The sequence below is a fragment of the Trachypithecus francoisi genome, unplaced genomic scaffold (assembly GCF_009764315.1).
Source record: "Trachypithecus francoisi isolate TF-2019V2 unplaced genomic scaffold, Tfra_2.0 Contig00741, whole genome shotgun sequence".
Lineage (NCBI taxonomy): Eukaryota > Metazoa > Chordata > Mammalia > Primates > Cercopithecidae > Trachypithecus > Trachypithecus francoisi.
In genome coordinates this window covers 42207-62816 of record NW_022680865.1, presented here as the reverse complement: position 1 = coordinate 62816, position 20610 = coordinate 42207, and the positions used below count along the sequence as shown (strand labels likewise).

General features: G+C 52.8%; 1 protein-coding gene across 1 annotated transcript; it reads left to right on the top strand.

The window, feature by feature from the left end:
• The first annotated feature begins 694 nt into the window (after positions 1 to 694).
• On the top strand, positions 695 to 8970 carry LOC117088265 (SH3 domain and tetratricopeptide repeat-containing protein 1-like). Its single transcript, XM_033219460.1, has 5 exons — positions 695 to 1305; positions 2274 to 2416; positions 3855 to 3976; positions 4693 to 4843; positions 8643 to 8970. The coding sequence occupies exons 1-5, from the start codon at positions 1202 to 1204 to the stop codon at positions 8684 to 8686; spliced, it is 564 nt and encodes a 187-aa protein (XP_033075351.1). The 5' UTR covers positions 695 to 1201; the 3' UTR covers positions 8687 to 8970.
• The last annotated feature ends 11640 nt before the right edge of the window (positions 8971 to 20610 follow it).

Genomic DNA, 20610 nt, shown 5'->3' with positions numbered 1-20610 from the left:
TGGGATTACAGATGTGCACCACCACACCCGGCTAATTTTTGTAATTTTTTTATAGAGACGAGGTTTCACCACGTTTCCCAGGCTGATCTCAAACTCCTGGACTCAAGCGATCCTCCCGCCTCGGCCTCCCACAGTGCTGGGATGACAGGCGGGAGTCACCACGCTGGCCCGGGCTGTGCATTTGTTTGCATTCTTCTCAAATTAGTTTTCAGTTTCCCTGATGGTCTCTTCTTTGACTCACTGGTTGTTTAGGAGTGTGTAATTTCCACATATTTTTGAATTTCCCATGTTTTCTTCACTGTTGACTTCCAGTTTCGTGCCAGTACAGCTGAAGAACACCTCTGCTTTGGTCTCAGTCCTTCTCCATTCACTGAGGCTCGTTTTGTGGCCTGGCACATGGTCTGTCATGGGGAATGTCCCATGGGTGCTCGAGGGGACTGTGTATTCAGCTGTTGTTGGGTGACGTGTGACAGATGTCCATTTGGCGTACCTGGTTTCCGTTGTTAATCTTACCTGGTTTCCATTGTTAATCTTCGGAATGTTTCTGACACTAGAAAATCAGAAGCTTTCCACTGTTCCCAGCACCCTGACTTTGGGAGAGGACAATGAGCCTGTGGGTTTGGAGCCTGGTTGCATGAAAGAAGCATGTGTGGGAACACCAGGGGCTGGTTTTGAACACCATTCCCCGAACATGATGCCATGTGTGGCAGATATGACACTTGGCTTTGCTCTCCCGGGGTTCCATCTGTGACAGGGGCTACTTGTGCCCCTGGCCTCATCAGCTCAGGCTGAAGGCAGCCCTGGTCCTGGCCAGAGGGACTTTGTGAAGCAGAAATAGATGGCCTGGTGCTGGGGCCGAGCCTGGCCAGGACCTCGGCCCTGGGAGTTGTAAAGAAGGCCGGCCTCTACCATGAGCATGTGCACCAAGCTGTGCCCATGTCACGGTGTGCTCGGCATCTGCCCTTGCACAGGTACATAGCCTGTCTGAGCTCAGGTTGCCCGTCTATGGGGCCCAGGTTCACAGAGGTGTGAAAGGAACGAGCACAGCGCAGGGGCCTCTGAGCCCAGCCAGCCTCGCTTCGATGCTGGGAGGCTGACATCTTCCATTTTGTCTTCTGCCCAGGCCAGCTGCAGGCCGTCCAGCAGCTGTGCTACTTCTACAGCGTCGTCATGCCCAGCGAGGCCCAATGTGTCCTCTACCATGAGCTCCAGCTCTCCCTGGCCCTCAAGGTGGCCGACAAGGTGCTGGAGGGGGCAGCTCCTGGAGACCATCCGTCAGCTCTACCTGTCCCTGGGCACTGAGCGGTCAGGGCTGGCTTTGCAGTGGTGGGGCTGTGGAGGGTGGCAAGGGGGCTGGGGGGGCAGGGCAGGGAGGGGGGCCACAGGGACGCTGGCCCAGGGCTGCTGCTGGCTTGTGAGTCCCAGCTTGAGCCTCGCTTGTTGGGTAAAAGATCATCTCAACCCCAGCAGAGGCAGTACGTACACTCTGGGATGTTCTTCCTACTATGGTGGCTTTTGTCATCTGACCTCTGCCTGCCCCGAATCTTTACTCCTGGCCTTCATCTGTCCCCTTAAATGTGACCACAGCAGCCACCTGTGGCTTCTCTCCCACAGAAGACAGCCAATTGTATCACCTGCTTCCCTGGGGCAGGGTTTCAAGGTCTCACATCCCATATGTGGCCCATTCGGCTTCCCCCGAGCATCCTGACCTGGTGGGGGTAACCATGGCCCTGGCCACCCCACCCACAGGGCCTGGTGACATTGAAAGTGTAGTCCCTAGATGAGCACAGCAGCATCCATGTCACCTAGGAGATGGTGGCAAGTGGGAGTTCTAGGGCCTGCCCCAGGCCTGTGGAGCCAGAAGCTGTGGGGGCAGAGCCAGCAAGCTATACAGACAGGCCTCCGAGTGACCGTGATGCCTGCACACCTTGGGAACCATCGACCTAGATAGCCTCTGAACACTAACGGCTCCTGGTGCGTCTGGAGAAGACACAGGCCATGTCTGGGAGGCAGGGGAGATGGACTAGCACACTCCTCCTGCCACAGGGCAGCATGATGCTCAATTCCCTCAGAAGGATGTCCTTCATCTTTTCCATGCCATGTGTGTTCACCCTGACCCTCCCAGCAGCCTGGGAAGGGCAGAACACTGCACACACAAGAGGGCCGTTCCCAGTCCCCACATTCCAGATTCATCTGTCACCAGACCCACGGGAGGAGGCAGACTGGTTCCAGGAGGATGAGAGCCCTTGTTCTAACACTGCGTCTGATTCCAGGTCCTACAGATACACTCTGGACTACACCAAAGAAGTTTGGGAATTTTCATTGACCTCCAAAAGAGGAGGCGCATGCCTGGCTGCAAGCAGGGAAGATCTATTACATCCTGCAGCAGAGCGAGCTGGTGGACCTGTACATCCAGGTGAGTGGCAAGGGAGGCAGGAGGGCCCCTGTGCTGTTCACTCTGTCCATCCATCCATCCGTTCATCCTTCCATCCATCCACCCATCATCCATCCATCCGTCTATCATCCATCTATTCACCTGTCCACCCACCCATGCATTCATCCTTCCATCATTTATCTGTTTACCTGTTCATCCTTCCATCCATCTATCCATTATCCATTCATCCATCTATCCATTCTTCCATCATCTTCCCATACACCTGTGGGTCCTTCCATCCATCCATCCATCATCCATCTATCCTTTTATCATCCATCCATCTTTCCATCATCCATCCCTCTGTCCATTCATCCATCCACTTATCCATGCATCCATCCTTCCATCATCCATCCATCATTCATCCATCTATTCACCTGTTCTTCCATCCATCCATCCATTCATCCTTCCATCCATCGAACATCCATCCTTTCACCCATCTGTCCATCATTCATCCACCCACCAATCTACCTATTAATCCATCCCTCTATTCATCTGTCCATTTGTTTATCCATACCTTCGCCTATACACCATCTGTGCATCCATATGTACATACATCATCTACCCACCCATACATACATGCACACATCCTTCCAACCACCCATCCATCCGTCTATACATCTGCTCATCCATTCATCCATCCATCTACCCATTCCTAAGCCACTGCTGAGTACCTGTTGTGTGCCTTTTCCCTGCAACTGGTTCCCTCACATCCTCCCCCAGTGGCCAGCATCTTTTCCCTGCGGGCAGAGGTGTGGCCCCTCACAGTGCCTAGCACCTGCTGGTATACAGCACATGCTCAAAGAATGGGACCACTCAGTTAACACACAGAAGAACTTGCTGCAAGAGACAGGTGGCACATCTCCTTACAAAATGAATCTATCAATAGTGGCTGTTTTCAGAGGCCTTCCCAAACACAGTGTGATCTAGAACAAATTGTGAAGCCCACGAGCCTGGCGAGGCTTTCATTATTGAGCACCTGCTGTATACCTCCTTGAGCTGAGGAGAGAGATCAAGAGCTCATGGCCAAGAGGGGACCAGGCCCACCCACAAACACTGTTGATGTGTGGCCCTGAGCTGTGGCAGGGATGTGGCAAAGCAGAAAAGAACCAGGGGATGGGCTCCCAGCAATCTGGGGGCCACGGAGACTGAGTGCTGCGGGGGGGGGGGGGGAAGTGGGCTAGGGCTATCCCTGGTGGTAGGATTCATAGGTGTCGGGCTCCTAGGCTGCAGCTGCTCAGACACCTCCTGGCACTCAGGTGCATCAGTTCATTGTCCTTATGCCAGTGGTGGGGCAGCCCTAATGCACAGGTCTGAAAAATGCTCAGGTGTACCTGCAGTGTGTGTGAGGAAGGAGGCTGGTGAAGGTGGGCGTGGTCTCCTCCCAGGTGTGGGTCTTGAGGGAACTTCTGCCTCCTTTCAGGTGGCACAGAATGTGGACCTGTACACAGGCGACCCCAACCTGGGGTGGAGCCGTTTGAGGCAGCTGGAGACATCTTCTTCAATGGGGCCTGGGAGCGGGAGAAAGCCGTGTCCTTCCACCGGGTGAGCTGGCCTGTGGGCTGATGTAGGTGGGCTGCAGGGGGGCACGAGGAGGGCTGAGGCACAGGTGTGGCAGGGCAGAGGCCTCCCACCTGGAGGGAGGGCCACCCATGCACATGCTTAGTTTCCCAGTGGTCTCACCGGGAATGATATTGACCGTGCCCCTGCCTGGGAGAAACGCTCGGGTCTGGACATGACAGTGGCTCTACCCTTGCACCTGATGATCTCAAACAACCATGAGTGGAAAGTCCTGTCGTCATCTGGAAGATGAGGACACTGAGGCTCAGAGAGGCACAGGGACATGTCGAAGGACACACAGCATGTCAGTGGGAGGCCCAGGGCCAGCGCCCAAGTCTGCCTGCACCCCGAAGCGGGAACGGCTTCTCCCTTCCTCTGAGCTCACGGTGTGGCTCAGCCCTGGGCACAGATAAATGTGTTTTTAGAGCAGAGAGGAGTGCTGGCTCCCCCCAGTCAGACCCCCGGTGCACAGGTGGGAGAGGCTGGTCTGAGGCTGCCAGGTGTATCTGGATAGGCCTCAGATGACTCTTCAGCCCCCAACTTGGGTGTCTGAACCGTGTGTTATCCCAGAGCACAGAGCTCTGTGGAGGTGCAGGAGTCACTGGGGCGTGGGAAGCTCCAAGCACATGTCTGAGCTCTGAGGGGGGCGCTGGGCAAGGTGGGTGCTGCAGGAAGCCTGACCCCACCTGCCTGTGTGGTAGGACCGGGCCCTGCCCCTGGCAGTGACTACGGGCAACCAGAAGGCGGAGCCGCAGTTGTGCAACAAGCTGGTGGCAATGCTGGCCATGCTGGAGGAGCCCCAAGAGGGCTTGGAGGTTGTCCACATGGCCCTAGCACTCAGCATCACTCTGGGTAAGTCCCCTGAGCGCCCGCCCTGCCAGGACCCACACTTTGCCAGAGCCGAGCCTCCATGTCTGCAGGGCAGGAGCTGAAACAGCTGCTGGATTTTCCCGGTCTCCTGTCCAGGCAGACAGATCTGCCCAGCTGGCTTCCCTGTCTGGCCGTGGGGCACAGCCTGAGGTCTCTCATGTAGCACAGAGCTCCCTGCCTGGCTGAGCTCTGCTTCCTCTGTCTCTTCCCGCTGCTGACCACAAGGGCCGCCCAGTGTGCCCTCTGCCTTCCAGACATGCCAGGCATCTCGGTCCCTGGAGGTGCCAGGCTGAGTGGCACATTCCCTTTGTCTTGTGCCCCTCCCACCCTCATCAACCACACAGCTCTCTGGCTGATGAAATCCCAGTTCCCCTTCCAGCAGCCTGCCCCTTAAGGCCGGGCATCCCCGGGTGCTGTGCCAGGTCGTCTGTCCTCCTCCAGAGACAGGGAACCCTGGGCAGGCTGCATGCCCCAGCGCCTTGTGCCTTGGGGCCCAGTACAGAGTAGTGTGCAGCTGTGTGGGAATGCATTGAATGCAGGCTCCACGGCACTCGCCCTGCAAAGGGGAGGACATCGGAGACAGCCTAGCTGGGTTTGTGCATCTGAGGGGGGACCTGGAGCTCAGGCACGCAGTGACTCCCCAAGATAAGGGGCTCTGATCGTGACACACCCAGGAGGAGTCGGATGTCACGTCTGTGGGTTGCATGGAGCCGGGGTGCCCGGGAACACCTGGACTGCATGGCTTTTGGGCTCCCCTGGTTAAAACCAGTGAGCAAAGGCAGGTGGCTATGTGTAGGCACAGAGCTGGGCCCTCCAAGCCCGACTTTGCCAAAGCCTCACAGTAGACAGGGGCAGGCCTTATTAGTTCTGCTTTGCAGATGGGAAAATGAGTCTGGGAACCTGGAAGGGACTGGCCAGAGCTGCCCAGGTGACCGCAGGTGCCTGGAGGCAAGCCAGGTGCTGCCTGGGGTCTGCATACCTGCTCCTGAGGGGCCTGTGCCTGACTGCCCCAGGGAGCCACATCCTCACACCTGCCCCTTTGGCCTGCACCCCCGGGGACTGGTTGAACGAGGGCGTGGCCTACCACAGGTTGGCCGCCCTGCACCGCCGGCTGGGCCATGGCACGCTGGCGGAGCACTTCTACCTCAAGGCCCTGTAGCTTTGGAAGTCGCCGCTGGAGTTCGACAAGGAGACTCGCTACTCCGTGAAGGTGTACCTGGTGCTCGGTGACATCATCTTCTACGACCTGAAGGTGGGTGGGGAGGGGCAGGGCTCTGGATGTTCCCGGCCCCCTTGGAGTGGGATCTCCACCCACACCCCAGAGGCCTGGGTTCCAGCCTTCCTTAGGAATGGCCCAGTGGCCTCCCTGGAGCTCTGCATCTGCTGAAGGAGCCGGCGAGGTTCGCAGATACAACCCAGCTCCCAAGCAGGCCAGGCCCCACCCTCAAGAACTCAGTCTCAACCAGGGAGGCTGACACATGAGCGGGCAATGGTGGCTTCTGGGTAAAGGGGGATTGTAGTCAGGGGGACGCTCCTGGAGGAGGTGACACCAAAGCTGAATCTTGACTGTCAAGTTGCATTTAACAAAGGAAGCAGGGCGGGAGAAGGATATTTCGGAGGATGGCGTCATCCTCACGTTGAATCCATGTTGCAAGATCCAACCCAAATCCCAGTGCCTCCTCTAGGAAGCCTGCCCAGGGTGCCAGCCTGCACTGAGCAACTCCTTCCTGGAGTCCCAAGACACCTGGAATCTTCACATCACCCAGGAAGCGTGGGGTGGGACCAGTGTCTTACCATTGGGTTCACAGACAGGGAAACCCCAGCTTAGGGCAGGTGCAGTGGGGCGGGGCCCCAGCCAGCCAGGCTGAGACCTTGCTGGGTCAGGTCTCTTTCCAGGGGAGGTGCTGTGCTCCCTCTGCCCCAGCCCTGCAGGGGTGGAGAGCTGGGACTGGCAGACTCAGACCTGGGGTGTCTCCACCCTCTGCCCAGCAGGCACCGCCCTTCCTCAGCATCGCACCGGCACCGTGTCAGTGCTCCTTATGGACTGAGGGGCCAGGGCGCTCCAGTCCAGGGGCCGAGATCTTGGCGGCCTGAGAACAACATGAGCTGGGGCAGCCCTAAGACTCTGCCCCGTATCCCCCACTGCAGGCCTGGGGCTGCCCGGGAGGCCTCCACCCAGTGCTGGTGACACCTGGTGGTCAGAAGCGGTCCCTGTGGCCTCCCAAGTCCCAGCCAGACAGGGAGGTGCCAGGCGTCAGGCCCAGAGGACGCTGCTCACCGCTCAGGGGCTCGCCTGGGACCCAGGGGACGGGCCTCCCAAAAGTGGTCCTTTATCTCTCTTGGTCCAGCCTGCCGCCCACTCCGCCTGTCCAGGAGGAAGGAAAGCGCCAAGTAGTACCTGAGAGGCCAAAGTCCATGGTTGGGGTCGAGGGGCAGAGGCCTTCACGTCCTTCCCATGCACAGCCCTCTGGGTCTCATCGTGACTATGCTGTCAGTGCAGGCCAGCTTCCCAAAGGGAGGCACCCTCGGAATTCCCCAAGGGCGGCTGTCTTTCCAAGGCTACACCCTCCTCCTTGTATAGGAGGCTCTGGACCCAGGGCCCGGAGCAGTGGGAGAAAAAGCCGGTCTGGATGGGGCCTGGAAGGCTGGCAAAGAAGCAGAGATAAATGGGCATCTTTTCCAATTGCGTCTAAAATGGGGTTCCCTTTAGTCTACACGTGAGAGTGAGCCCTGGAATAGGGTGGATTAGGTGTGTCCTGGCTCAGCCTGCCACTCACTAGCTGCTGCACACACTACAGGAACATGGAAATGCACACACAAACTCAGACACACGCACACACAGGCGTGCACACAGGGACAGGCACACGCAGACACATATGCATTGGCTGGCTCCTTCCTGTTTAGTTGGGAAGCCCCCACCCCTTCAGGAAGCCTTTGCCTCCCCCCACCGGCTGAGTCCGGGGCCTCCTGGGCCCGTCACTGTCTCCTGGGCTTCCATCTGCCACAGCCCGGGCCACCTTTGTGGTCAGTGTTCCGTCCCAGGTCCCTCAGACTGGGAGCAAGGATGTAAGCTCAGCCATGCACCCAGCAGAGAGTCCAGTGTTCGGCTGGGCCGGGGGGCATTGGATGAGCAGTGGCCGTGACTCGGGGCCTTCTCACACCCCTGCTCCGTGTGTGGGGCGGGGCAGTGAGGGAATGGACTGCTGCATCTTGGATTTTGTCCTTGGCACTGGGAGCCATCTTGAGATGGTAAAGAGGGACAGGCCAGGCACGGGTCTTAGAGAGATCCTTTGGGTCACCCCCATGTGGAGGAGGCGCCTGGGGAGAAGCCAGGTGGGTGGTGGGAGGGTCAAGGAGGAGGTCTGGGAGGCAGCATCCCAACCCAGGGATGGTGAGTTTGAGCCAAAGATGCATTGAAAATGGGAGTGGATGTCTGGGAAGTCACACTCCGTCAATATTTCAGGGAACATTGACAGAGAGGATACCTGTGAGATGGTTTTGTACCTGGCCTGGCCCGTGGAGGGCCTGGAATTGGTCAGCATGGACGGGGGCCAGAGGGGAGCCTGGGTCACTCAACACTGCGCCCCTGCTGTGGCTTGGAGCCACAGGTCCTGCATGGAACTCTCAGAGCAGGCAGGATCTGCCCTGACCACAGCCCACGGGGAAAGCAGCCACTGCCTGCAGAAAGGGTGGGACTGGGACAGAAGGTTTCGGGTGAGTGGGGCGTAGGGATAGTCAGGAAGGCTTCCAGGCGTGTCAGGATCGTCCCCACCTCCTGCAGCTGAGACCACAGCAGTGTCACAGGCTTCAGGGCTCATGGGGTGAGCCAGCATTGGCTGGACATGTGGAATGACCTGGAGACAGGAACAGCCTCTGGGAAGACAGGCTCCGAGTACCCCTTTTGCTGAGCATGGCCTGTCCCCTTCAGGAACGGTTTGATGCAGCCGGGTACTACCAGCTGGCATTGGCAGCCGCCGTGGACCTGGGCAACAAGAAGGGCACAGCTGAAGACCTACACGCGGCCGGCCACCATCTCCCACAACTTCCTCCTGGACCACGAGAAGTCGCTGTTCTTCTACCGGAAGGCCAGGACCTTCGCCGCAGGGTCAACCTGCCTCCTCTGCCACTCTGCGGGTGGGCCCCCTGGTTGGCCCCAGCCACCCTCGCTGAGGACAGCATCCGAGGGAGTGGGTTTTGTGCAAGGAGGATGGTCTCCTGCCTCTCCTGGTGTCTCCCGTGGCTCGTTTTCTGGGAAATGGAGGCATGAAAGCAGGGTTCAAATAGCAATAAATGTTTTTTTTGCAATAACATACCAAAGTCCCCATGGCATCCTGCCCTGTGTGCTTCCTGGGCGGGGTCTAAGGTGCCAGCTCCTTCGCTGGTGGCAGCCCTCTGATCTTGGGGATGAGAAGGACCCTGAGTCCAAAAGACCTGGGCCAGGTCACCATGAGTCTCGGTTTCCTCAGCGGCCAGAGGGGAGACGGTGGAACTGCTTGGGCAGCTCCCTGCTCAGAGCTCTTGCTGTAGGTCTCGGGCCGCCCTTGCCTTTAACCTTCAGGCCACTGTGCCCGGATATGGGGGCTGCTAGTGTCCCTGTCCGCCATTGAAGAAATAGAGGCACAGAAAGGTTAGGTGTCTGGCCCACCATCACGCAGCAGTTAGGGGCGGAGACGCAGAGCCCAGTACACTGACCACCACACCACCCTGTCAGCCTGCAGCCAGGAAGGTGTTCCCCATTAGGACCCAAGGTCAGCTCCTGGACCTCTCTTGTGGTATCAGGAGAGCCGCAGGCCAGTGAAGGTGGCCCCGGGGATCCCTCACTCAGTGTCCTCTGCTCCCAGACTTGGTTGGGCCGAGCCTGGCCAATCCCGCCACTGGTCAGCCCTGCGGGAAGTGAGGTGCAGGGATTTCCGCCTGTGTAGACACTGCTACCCAGTATTGAAAGCCTTATCTGGGCTGTCCCCCAGCCGTCCCCACATACCCCTCCCCTTCTGGTCCCCGGCCCTCATCCCAGTCCCTGGAATTCCAGGTTTTCCTTCTTGGAATCTCTTGGCCCCAGGGACCACAGCTCACACGGTCTCTTTGCCAGTTTATGCAAGGAAATTGAGGTTCAGAGACTGTGGCTGTCCCACGTGATTCTCACATACACTGCACTCTCCCAGGCCCCCCTCTTTTAAACACTTTAAATGAGGTGACTTTCACATCACATGCAATTAACTATTTCAATGCGAATAATGTGGTGGCATTTGTGCATTCACAGTCCTGTGCAACCACTCACGCCAAGTAGTTTCAAAACGTGTTCATCTCCCCAGGAGAAACCTCCCATCCTCACTAAGCAGTTACCCCTCCTTGGTATCCCCCAAGCCCCTCGTTTAATGGAAGGGGAAACTGAGGCCCGGAGAGAGACTTGCCAGTGGGCGGAGCTCTGATAATAAGTAATCAGGCACCCATCTGCTGATCAATCCTGGGTTGGTTTTCCACCCAGCAGAGGTGACAGAGCCAGGAGGTTCTGGGACCCCATGCTTGCAGCCAGAGCCCTGCCCTGAGCCTCCCCAGGGCAGAGAGCTTTCCAGAACCGGCCACGGGGCTGGCGGGAAGCAGTGGGTCAGAGCTGCTGACAAACCTCACGTGGACCCCAGATCACTGTCTCTGTGTGTTGGGCTTGAGAATTGGAGAGGAGGCCGCATGATTGGAAACGTGAAGACAGCACGGCCTGGCTGGAGCAGCCGGAAGCGTCGTCACGTTTACTAAGGACACAGACTTCCTGCCCGCTGGGCCGGGCCTGCAGTCATTCTTCTCGGAGTGGGGCCTGTAGGTCCAGGTTGCTCTCGGTCCACGACCTGCCTCAGAGTCCGGGGCCTTTGGAACTGTGCCTCCCCATCTCTACCCACCCTTGCTGGTGCCACGAGGGGACTGGATCCTGGGATCCTGTTCCTCTTGGGCAGCAGAGACTGGGGGACCAGAGGAGATGATGGGTCTTCAAGCCCCACATTCAAACCCCAGCCCACCACGCACAGTCTGGGTGTTCGTGGTGAGGGAGTTGATGTCTCTGAGCCCCAGTTTTGTCACCACTAAAATGAGGCCGACATACTGGGGCAGAGTGCCAGCCTCAGGGCTAACAGAGGCCTGTTTCCTACTGACAATACCTCTTACTCCTAGGAACAGCTCCAACAACCACACACTAGGGAACACTCAACCCAGGCCACCTTGTCAGAGGCACGTGAGCCAGAGCGACTCCATCTTGAATGGAGGCTGGGTAAAGGGAGGCTGAGACCTGCTGGGCCGCCTTCCCAGGAGGCTAAGGCATTCTTAGTCACAGGATGAGATAGGAGGCCGGCACAAGATACAGCTCATAAAGACCTTGCTGATAAAGCAGGTTGCAGTAAAGTCGGCCAAAGCTCACCAAACCCAAGATGGCCACGAGAGTGACCTGTGATTGCCCTCACGGCTCATTATGTGCTAATTCTAATGCATTAGCTGCTACAAGACACTCCCACCAGCTACATGGTCTCAGAAGGGAGGGCAGAAACTCTCAGTTCTGGGAATTGCCCACCCCTTTCCTGGAACACTCATGAATAGTCCAAACCTTGTTTAGTGTATGATCAAGAAATAACCATGAAAATGGGCAACCAGCAGCCTTTGGGGCCACTCTGCCTACGGAGCAGCCATTCTTCTTCTTCTTCTTCTTTTTTTTTGATATGGAGTCTCGCTCTGTTGGCCGAACTGGAATGCAGTGGCATGATCTAGGCTCACTGCAACCTCTACCTCCTGGGTTCAAGAGATTCTCCTGCCTCAGCCTTCCTAGTAGCTGGGATTACAGGCACCTGCCAACCACGCCCAGTTAATTTTTTGTATTTTAGTGGCGACAGGGTTTTGCCATGTTGGACCAGGCTGGTCTCGAACTTCTCACCTCAGGTCATCCACCTGCCTCGGCATCCCAAAGTTATAGGATTACAGGAGTGAGCCACTGCGCCCGGCCAGAGTAGCCATTCTTTTATTCTTTTTCTTTCCTAATAAACTTGCTTTCACTTTATGGACTCGCCCCAAATTCTTTCTTCTGTGAGATCCAAGAAACCTCTCTTAGGGTCTGGATCGGAACCCCTTTCCAGTAACAAACTTGCTTAACCTCTCAGACCCTTCGTCTCTTCATCTGTAACCAAAGACAAAGCCTCCCCCGAGGTTCCAAAAGTGTGCAGAGAACGCATGGGAAACGAGGCGCACAGAGTTGGTGTGCAGAACCAGTATCACAGACTGGGTGTCAAGCCACTGTCATACTGGAAGTAATATCATGCTCTCCCCCACAAGTTATGAGGAACAATATCACAGGGGGTTGTGTACCTTCTCCGGTAGTGGAAGTAGTATCATCATCTCTTCCTTTAGATGACAGGAACGATGTCACAGGTTGGGTGTACATCCCGTGTGTTTTTGGAAGCAATGTTATTCTCTCTTCTTGTAGGTTTTCTGATTCATATCACAGGCGGGGTGTACACCCCTTGTTATATTGGATGGAATCTCATCCTCTTTCAACTTGTATCTTTAGAACAATATCCCATGGGGGTTGTATATCTCTTCAATATTGGTAGTAAGACCATCTTCTCCTTTCCTGGATATGAGAAACAGTATCAGAGGAGGGGTGTACACCCCTTGCAATGTTGGTAGTAATATCATCTCTCGCCTGTGGTTATTAAGTACAAAATCCCACGGTGGCTGTATGGTTCCTACTTTATTGGGAGTAATATCATCCATTCACCCCCTGGATATCAGGAACCATATCACAGAAGAGGTGTCCAACCCTTTCGATATTGTCAGCCATGTCATCTTCTTCCCGCCTGGATATTAGGAACGATACCCCAGGGTTGGGGGCGGTGTGCACCCACTGCGATCTCGAAAGTAAACTCAGCCTCTTTCCCGCTGGCTATTAGGAACTATATCACAGGCGGCTGTACACTTCTTGCCATATTGGGATTCTTATCATCCTCTCCTATCTTGGATATTATGAAAAATATTACAAACGAGGTGTACACCCGCTGAGATATTGAGAGTAATATTACGCTCTCCTCTTCGAGATATTACGAACAGTATCACAAGAGGTGTGTACAACCCCTGCGATATTGGGAGAAATATCATTCTCTGCCCTTGAATATAAGAAACAATATCACAGGAGGGTGTACCCCCCGTGATACTGGGAGTCATATCATGTTATTCGGAACAATAGCACAGTGGGTGTGTAAAACCCCTGCGATATTACCACTAGTATTATCTTCTCCATCCCAGGATATAAGGAACAATATCACAAGGGGATGTACACCCCTGTGATATTGGGGATAATATTTGCCTCTCCCCGGCTGGCTATTAGTAATATCTTCCTCTCCCCGGCTGGATGTGAGGGAAAATGTCACATTGGAGGTCCACGCCCCTTGCGATATTGGGAGTAATATCATCCTCTCGCACTCTGGATAGAAGAAACAAGAAGACCGAAAGGATGAACACACACTGCGGTAATTTCATTAATGTCATCCTCTACCCCCTGGTTATTAGGAAAAACAGCATAGAGGAGTGGACACTTTCTGCGATATTGGGAGTAATATCATCTTCTCCTCGCTGGATATCAGGAATAAGTCTATTAATTAATATTAATAAATATGATAAAAATTAATACTAATCAATGACATTAATAATGACAAATACACTAAATATTAATACTAATTAAAAATGTTAATGATTAGTGTTAATAATTAATAATATTAACACTATTAATAAATGATATCAATTAATGTTACTTAAATCAACACTAAGTGATGCTGGCAATAAAACAATATAAGAATCATAATAAATGTCAATTATTAAAAATTAATTTTTGGCGTCCATCATCTACTTAAAATAATTATCAATATTAATGGTAAAATATTAATTGATAGTATTAATAATTATTACAATCGATTCTTGATGTTTAATAATTAATAATATCATTTTTCCCTGAGCAATACATTGGAGGTGTACACCAGTCTGTGAAAGAGTTCATCATTTCCAGAGGGGAAGACGATACTACTCCCAATATCCAAAATAGGCCGTGAGTCCACCATGGCTCCCAATAACCAAGGGGGGGAGAAGGGGTGGCTATGGGTCCCCACCTCGCGGGGGGTGGCTCACCCACCTTGTCACAGCCCCTGCTTTTGACAAGGGCATTCCAAAGCTAATCTGAAAAACTAGTCCAGGCCATGATCGGTGGGGGGTCAGAATTGCCTCATCACCCCACCTCCCTTCTGGAATTAGAACTTAGACTCTTAGTCTGATGGGAAACATTTACAATCTATTCTCTCCGAAGCTACCTGGAGGATTCCCTCCACATGACAAAGCCTTGGTCTCCACAACCCCTTATCTGACAACTCTCTCGACCATCTGTCAATCAGGAAATTTTTGAATCTACCTATGACCTGGACACCCTTGCTTCCAGTTCTCCCACCTTTCCAGACCAAACCAATGTACATCTTACATTTATTTGATCGATTGTCTCATGTCTCCCTAAAAGCTATAAAACCAGGCTGGGCTCTGACCACCTCGGGAATACGTTCTTAGGATCTCCTGAGGGCTGTATCAAGGGCCATGGTAACTCATTTGGCTCAGAATAAATCTCCAAATGCTTCACAGAGTTTGACTCTTTGCTGACACAGTACCTTTCATGGGTATTCATCTGGGGGACTCACAATCAACTGGAGGCAGCAGTTGCCCACTGTGCAAAAGTCTCTGCAGGACTGAGCCTCTGGCACGGGGACTCCAACCCCTGAAGCAGCAGCTCTCCCACGTCCCACGGCCTGATAGACCTGCACACCTCCCGGGCTTCTCATTTCAGAGTCTCAGCAACACATCTACCAAACATGATCAATATCACAGAATATTCATCGAGGCTTTTGGCTGTTATTTCTCCCCAGGTTCACTCTAGAACCAGAATTGCAACACTCGGAACAGGATGGTTCTCAGTCACTGACCCTCCTGGTAAATACACTGTCTCCAAAGCCCTTTCCCGCCAGACACAGCTTCCTTTGAGTCAGGCTCGAAGGCCACCTCCCCAAGAAGGAAACCTCTTCAATCCAGCCATCACAGCTCCTGGTCCCATCTAGAGCTTGTCTGCCAGGAAGGGAAGACTCCTCATTCCAGAGACAGCAGGTGTCACAAACTCAGGGGTTTAGCCATTGCGAAGGCAAACACTCATGAAATTAATACACTTTTTCCTCCTTGGATACTGACGTTTTCTCTTCTGGAGGTCAGCCAAGGCCATCTGCACGAGTCACGAGTGTGATGGCTCCAGGCCCTCCTTCGGTGTCAGCAGTGTGGCTCCGCTCTGAGACCCTCCCGCACCAGCCGGGCCATGCAGCTGTTCCCACGACTGCTGTCAGCAAACTACAGTGATTCTAAAATAATCAGCAAACTGAGGTTCCGAACGATGCACTTTAAAGAAAAGTGTGTAAGTTTTACTGCATGAAATCAGCTACATCTTTTGCTACTCCAGAGGCTTGTTTTGCTTTCTCAAGGTTCTCTACAATGATCCCATAGTCAAGGTTCCCAGCTGCAGGCAGAAGGTTGGGCAGGCTGCATCTGATGTTTAAAACACAGAGGATCCATGTCGAAGGATTTTCCTGTTCTCCAACATCATCAGGACAAACTTTAAGCAGTAGTAATCTCCCTGTCTGGAAAACTGAGCTCACTTGAGAACTAATACAACAAATGTGTTTGACAAAGTTGCAGGTGGACATTTTAGTGAATGAATCACTATTTCAAGGAGGATAAAGGCTCACTATTCAAAGGCATGTTTTTGTCAAGTTTTGTCATTTCAGCTTCATGCATTTAAATCATGAAGTGAGGCTTGTACCTGATACATTACAGAATCTCTACAAAATAGACAAAATTCCAATTCTGCACAGTCACTCTTTCTTTTCCATATGCGTACGGATGGTCGTAATTTAAACTGGCATTCCAACAGGATTTCTACATTAAACTGTCTTCTACTTTAAACACTACGTGTTAAACGTTACACATTCCATTGTTAAACATTTATAGCAGGGTCTGTATGGCCAGTTTTAAAGATTCCTTCCTCACTAAAAACAAGCGTTTAAACAATAAATGGTCTACTCTAAAATATTCTAGAGACAGAGATACATTTGGAGAGTGGACGCACTTAACACAGAAATCCGGAACATCAAACAGGCACAACCAGGAGTGAGGGTGGTAGCGGCGCCATGTCAGTGCCCCTCAAAACACACCCAAGCCTGGCTGCTTAAAAGGAATGAATATAGCTCAACACTCCTATGTGAACATTGACGTGGCTACTGCCTTACAGAGTCCTCCTAGCTGGGCTGCAGGAACCTTCCTTGGAGCCTTTTCTCACCTACACTGACTACAGGTGCCCACTGGGCTCCCTGGACAGTCTCGTGTCTTTCTTTAGAATATCACAGTACTTGGAGGCCTGTTTAATCCCAAGTCAGAGCCTTATCATAACTCAGACACCATCCCTCAGCGCTTGTGGGCCAACTTCGGCTAATGCAGGCTGCTCCACAGTGCCCTGCAGGTGGGCTTGGTGCATCCACATGATTTTAAGATTTGGGGCTGCCGTTTTCTGCAGTCACAGATGCGGACTTACATATTCATCATGACTGAAGGCAGCACGTATTTTTATGTTCCTTCTGTAATGGTAATAATCATGGCAACATTTCCCCGATCCTTAGAAAAGCCTCCTAACAGCAATTGCATTCCACCCCCTTCCTTAATAGAATTTACCAAACTAGGTGAAATCAGTCTTCATGAGAAAGTGACAAATCAGTGTTCACACAATGGCATAGTAGCTGGGCATAGAGTGTACGTCAACATTCCAAACTAAGCACCCATCACAATTATTCCCAACTTGCAGGAAAGCTAGAAAAATTAGAAGGCTTAAAACATAATTATAAATGAAAATAACAAGAAACTAAAGTTTCTGAGGAGCATTTTGTTAGCCAAGCAAGGAAAGCCATTAACCAGTGCTGATTACATTGCATTTGATTACAGCAGCCAAAGACGTGTCCAGAGGAAGACACTTTTAAAGATTAGTCTTTCAGTAAGAATGGTTGCTTAACAAGTTCAGACTACTGGGCTACACCAATCGTCAATTAAAAAGCAAAGCAAATGAGTGTGAGTCATTTTCCTTAATCCTTAATGTGTCAAAAATTGTCACATTGGTCAAGCTGGTCTCCAATTCCTGACCTCAGGTGATCCGCCCGCCCTGGCCTCCCAAAGCGCTGGGATTACAGGCATGAGCCACCACGCCTGGCCGAGAAGCGTTTGACAGAGGCTGAGGGGAGGCTCCTGTCCCTTCCTGGGACATCCACATCCCACCCAGCTTCCCACACCGACTATGACACTCGAAGCATCACAGCAAGGGCAGCTGCATCCCCGCAGTTCTCTGCACTAACGCCACAGCTGCGTGAGCAGCCACAGCCCTGGAGCTGCCACTCAGCCTTATCGTGCTGGCACAAGCACAGCAGAAACTACCACGCCCCCAAGAGGGAGGAGTGGGGATCCAGGGGAGTGAACCAGGAGGGAGGCATGGGGGCCCAGAGCAGTCAATCAGGAGGGAGGAGTGGGGACACAGGAGAGTGAACAGGAGGAAGGAGGGTGGATTTTGGCCCATCGAGTGAAACAGGAGGCAGGAGTTCGGCCCAGGAAGTGAACCAGGAGGGAGGAGTACTGTCCAGGGGAGTGAACCAGGAGGAGGAGTGTGGTCCAGGGAGTGAACCAGGAGGGAGGTGTGTGGTCCAGGGGAGTGAGCCAAGAAGGAGGAGGGAGGAATGTGGTCCGGGGAATGAACAAGGAGGGAGGAGTGCAGTCCATGGGAGTAGGGAGGAATACGGTCCAGGGGAGTGAACAAGGAGCCTTGGGGTAGCAAGTTCACACACCACAAATACCTCCCAATCCATCCGCGTGCAGGGAGGGGACGGAAACCACGCAGGACCTGCAGCACTTTCTCCTCACAGATGAGGAGTGAGGATACCGACTCATGCATGAAATCAGAGCTAAAGTTCTACCACGGTGGGGAGACGCTTCACAGACCCAAATGGGTACAAAAAGAAACCAATCATACAAGATCAGTGGATGGAAAGGGATCAGAATTTAAGCCTGTAACAGGCTTTCAGAAAAAACTTCACTTGATCTGCAAGATGACTGCAGCTCTGCTTGATCATTTCTGCAAATGTCTAACTCGTGATGAGCCATCTCAGAGCCATTCAACAGGAGTAACAAAATCAAAACGCCAAGGCATCTTCCGTATTGTAGATAGCCTGCAACAGTATGGAAATGAGCAGCGGTGCCAGAGCTTTCAAGTTTGTTTGAAGTAAATTCCAGCATGAGGGCAGCATCTTCCTGGCTGAAGCAATGAGGTGGGCTCCTGCTCACCGCATGGGAGACCAGCTTTCAGCTAAACTGCTGTCAAGGGTCTGCAAACCATGATCCCCGATCGAGCCTTGGCCCGGGAAGCAGAAGTGATTTTTACACTTTGAAGTTTTAACAAAAGAAATATCTGCAGAGACTTCTGTGGCCCTCAAAGCATATCACGTTGCCTACCCTGCCCTTTACAGGAGCTTCTAGCTTTGGTGTCAGTTACAAAGTGTTTCTATAAAATAATGTCACTGATTTTCAAGCATGCCAGGAAAAGTCACACTTCTGAACAGCCCTCAATGGAGATGCACCATCCTGTGTTTCATACAGATTTTAGTTTTTTAAAAGCCAAAATAAGGGAGGTAATTCAGCTAAATATTATAGTAACACAATTTGAGATACTTAATGATGTGTGATGACAGAGTAATTGGCATTCCTATGAGACAACAAACTAGCTCAAACACAAAATAACAAATCAAAGCATGTTTTGGCCTCTCAAAGGGATCAGTGAAATTGGAAATAATATTCAGTTAAATGACACTAAAAAAAAAAAAAGCAAAAACAAATACTACTACACCATCACGCCTTAAATGTATTTAACTACTGCTGCAAAATAAAATGGAGAGACTTCTTACTGCAGGGTAATAATCGGCCATCATCACCATGAAATAGACCTCTGTGCAGGCTCAGGCCCTGCAGCCCACAAAGGCAGGGGGAGGGAGGAGAAACGATGGCCAGAAAGAAAGGAACAGGGCGACCATGACCTAGTCAGCAAATGTACCCTCCCACCTTTCTTCTGGACTTAAAATTTTGCAGCCATCTGGGTTTACCTTCCTATGTCCACAAGTCAACAAGTTCTTGAAGCCAGAAATCTACAATGCTTCTGGGAGCCAATCCTCTCAGCCTTCCCCTATGTTTTAGGGTCCCATCAGCTCACCCCTGGATAGTATCAATGGCCTCAAATCTCCAGTCAACCTTGCAGTCCACAGACTCAAGTATGCCAAGAGCCACACGAGGCTGCCACTGCCATGACCAAAGGCTTTCAGAGACAGTCGCCAGCACTGCACAAATCCATGTGGCTTCACCAGGCACAAAGCGGCTCCAGCATTCCATCCAGTCTGTCACTGCTACCATAGCTGTGAGTTTATGATGTGTCAGGAAGGGAAGGAAGGCACCATGTAGATCATCTCATTTAAGCTTCAGTGTCACAAGGTGGATTTTGTCGTGCACGTTTTATGGATCGGGAAAGTTTTAAGGAGGGTAAGCACAGGGCCCTGCTGACACAACAGCAAGCCCCTCAGAGGCCTGGGCGTGACCCCGCCCCACGCTCCCTGGGTCCTGATATCCACTCCTCCCCCGTGGGAGCCTGATCCTGGGTCTGCCTGAATTGCTCCCATTCCTAAGACACAACTCACATCTGCCCACCTCCTCCTTTATCTGTTTCCTGCAGCCCAGAGGCGTGTGCTCTTCCATCCAGCCAGACATCGCACTTCAGCACCTGCACCTGACACCACTTCAGCTAAAAGCTTTTCTCAAACCTCCCCACACACCTGCCAGTCACAGAGGTCTGCACCTATCACCTTTCTCACACGAATTCTCACGTATTCCTGTGTAGCACCATCCAACTGATTATAGTATGAGAGGAGAAACTTTGTAGATAAGTCCACATTTTACTTTGCTCCCAGCACTCCGTCTTGCATGAGGCAACCAATTAACAGCAAATTCATTTAAGCACAACAATTAAACGCAGAGCATAGAGTTCTGGCCATAATTAAAAGCTTGTTTCATTCGTCATTTGAAATTCCATGTACTGCTGCAACAGCAGCACCCCCTCCTCACCAGGCTCTGCCTAAAGGACATCTCTCTTCCAGCCCACGACTCCCATCAGAACCACGGCAGCAAGAGCCCCGCAGGTTTCCCAGTGCCTGGGGCTGCAGTTTCCATGCTGGGCCGGCACTGATACGACGGGAGTGGTGTCCCCAACAACTACAGGATCGGAAGCTGGCCGACTGCTCTGTAGAATGCAGACATGTTAGTAATCCTCGACATTTCCACTGACAGGCTGCTCAGCTACACTTGGAAAAATCCACAAAATAGAAAGAACCCATGGGGAGGAGCACTTCTCTCTCCAACCTGGCAGCAGACGGTGGCTGTGCAGACGACCTCTTTGGGAAAACCACCGACTGCATCTCAGGTCAGCAACAGCCCCGCTGAGGGCCAAAACATCAGTTCCCCCCGGCCCTCATTTCCTAAGGGTCAGCCCTTCCAGGCCACCTCTCCTGGAAGATCAGCTCTGACATACTCACGACGGTCAGGAACCGGCTCTGGGACTCATTTCCCAGGCT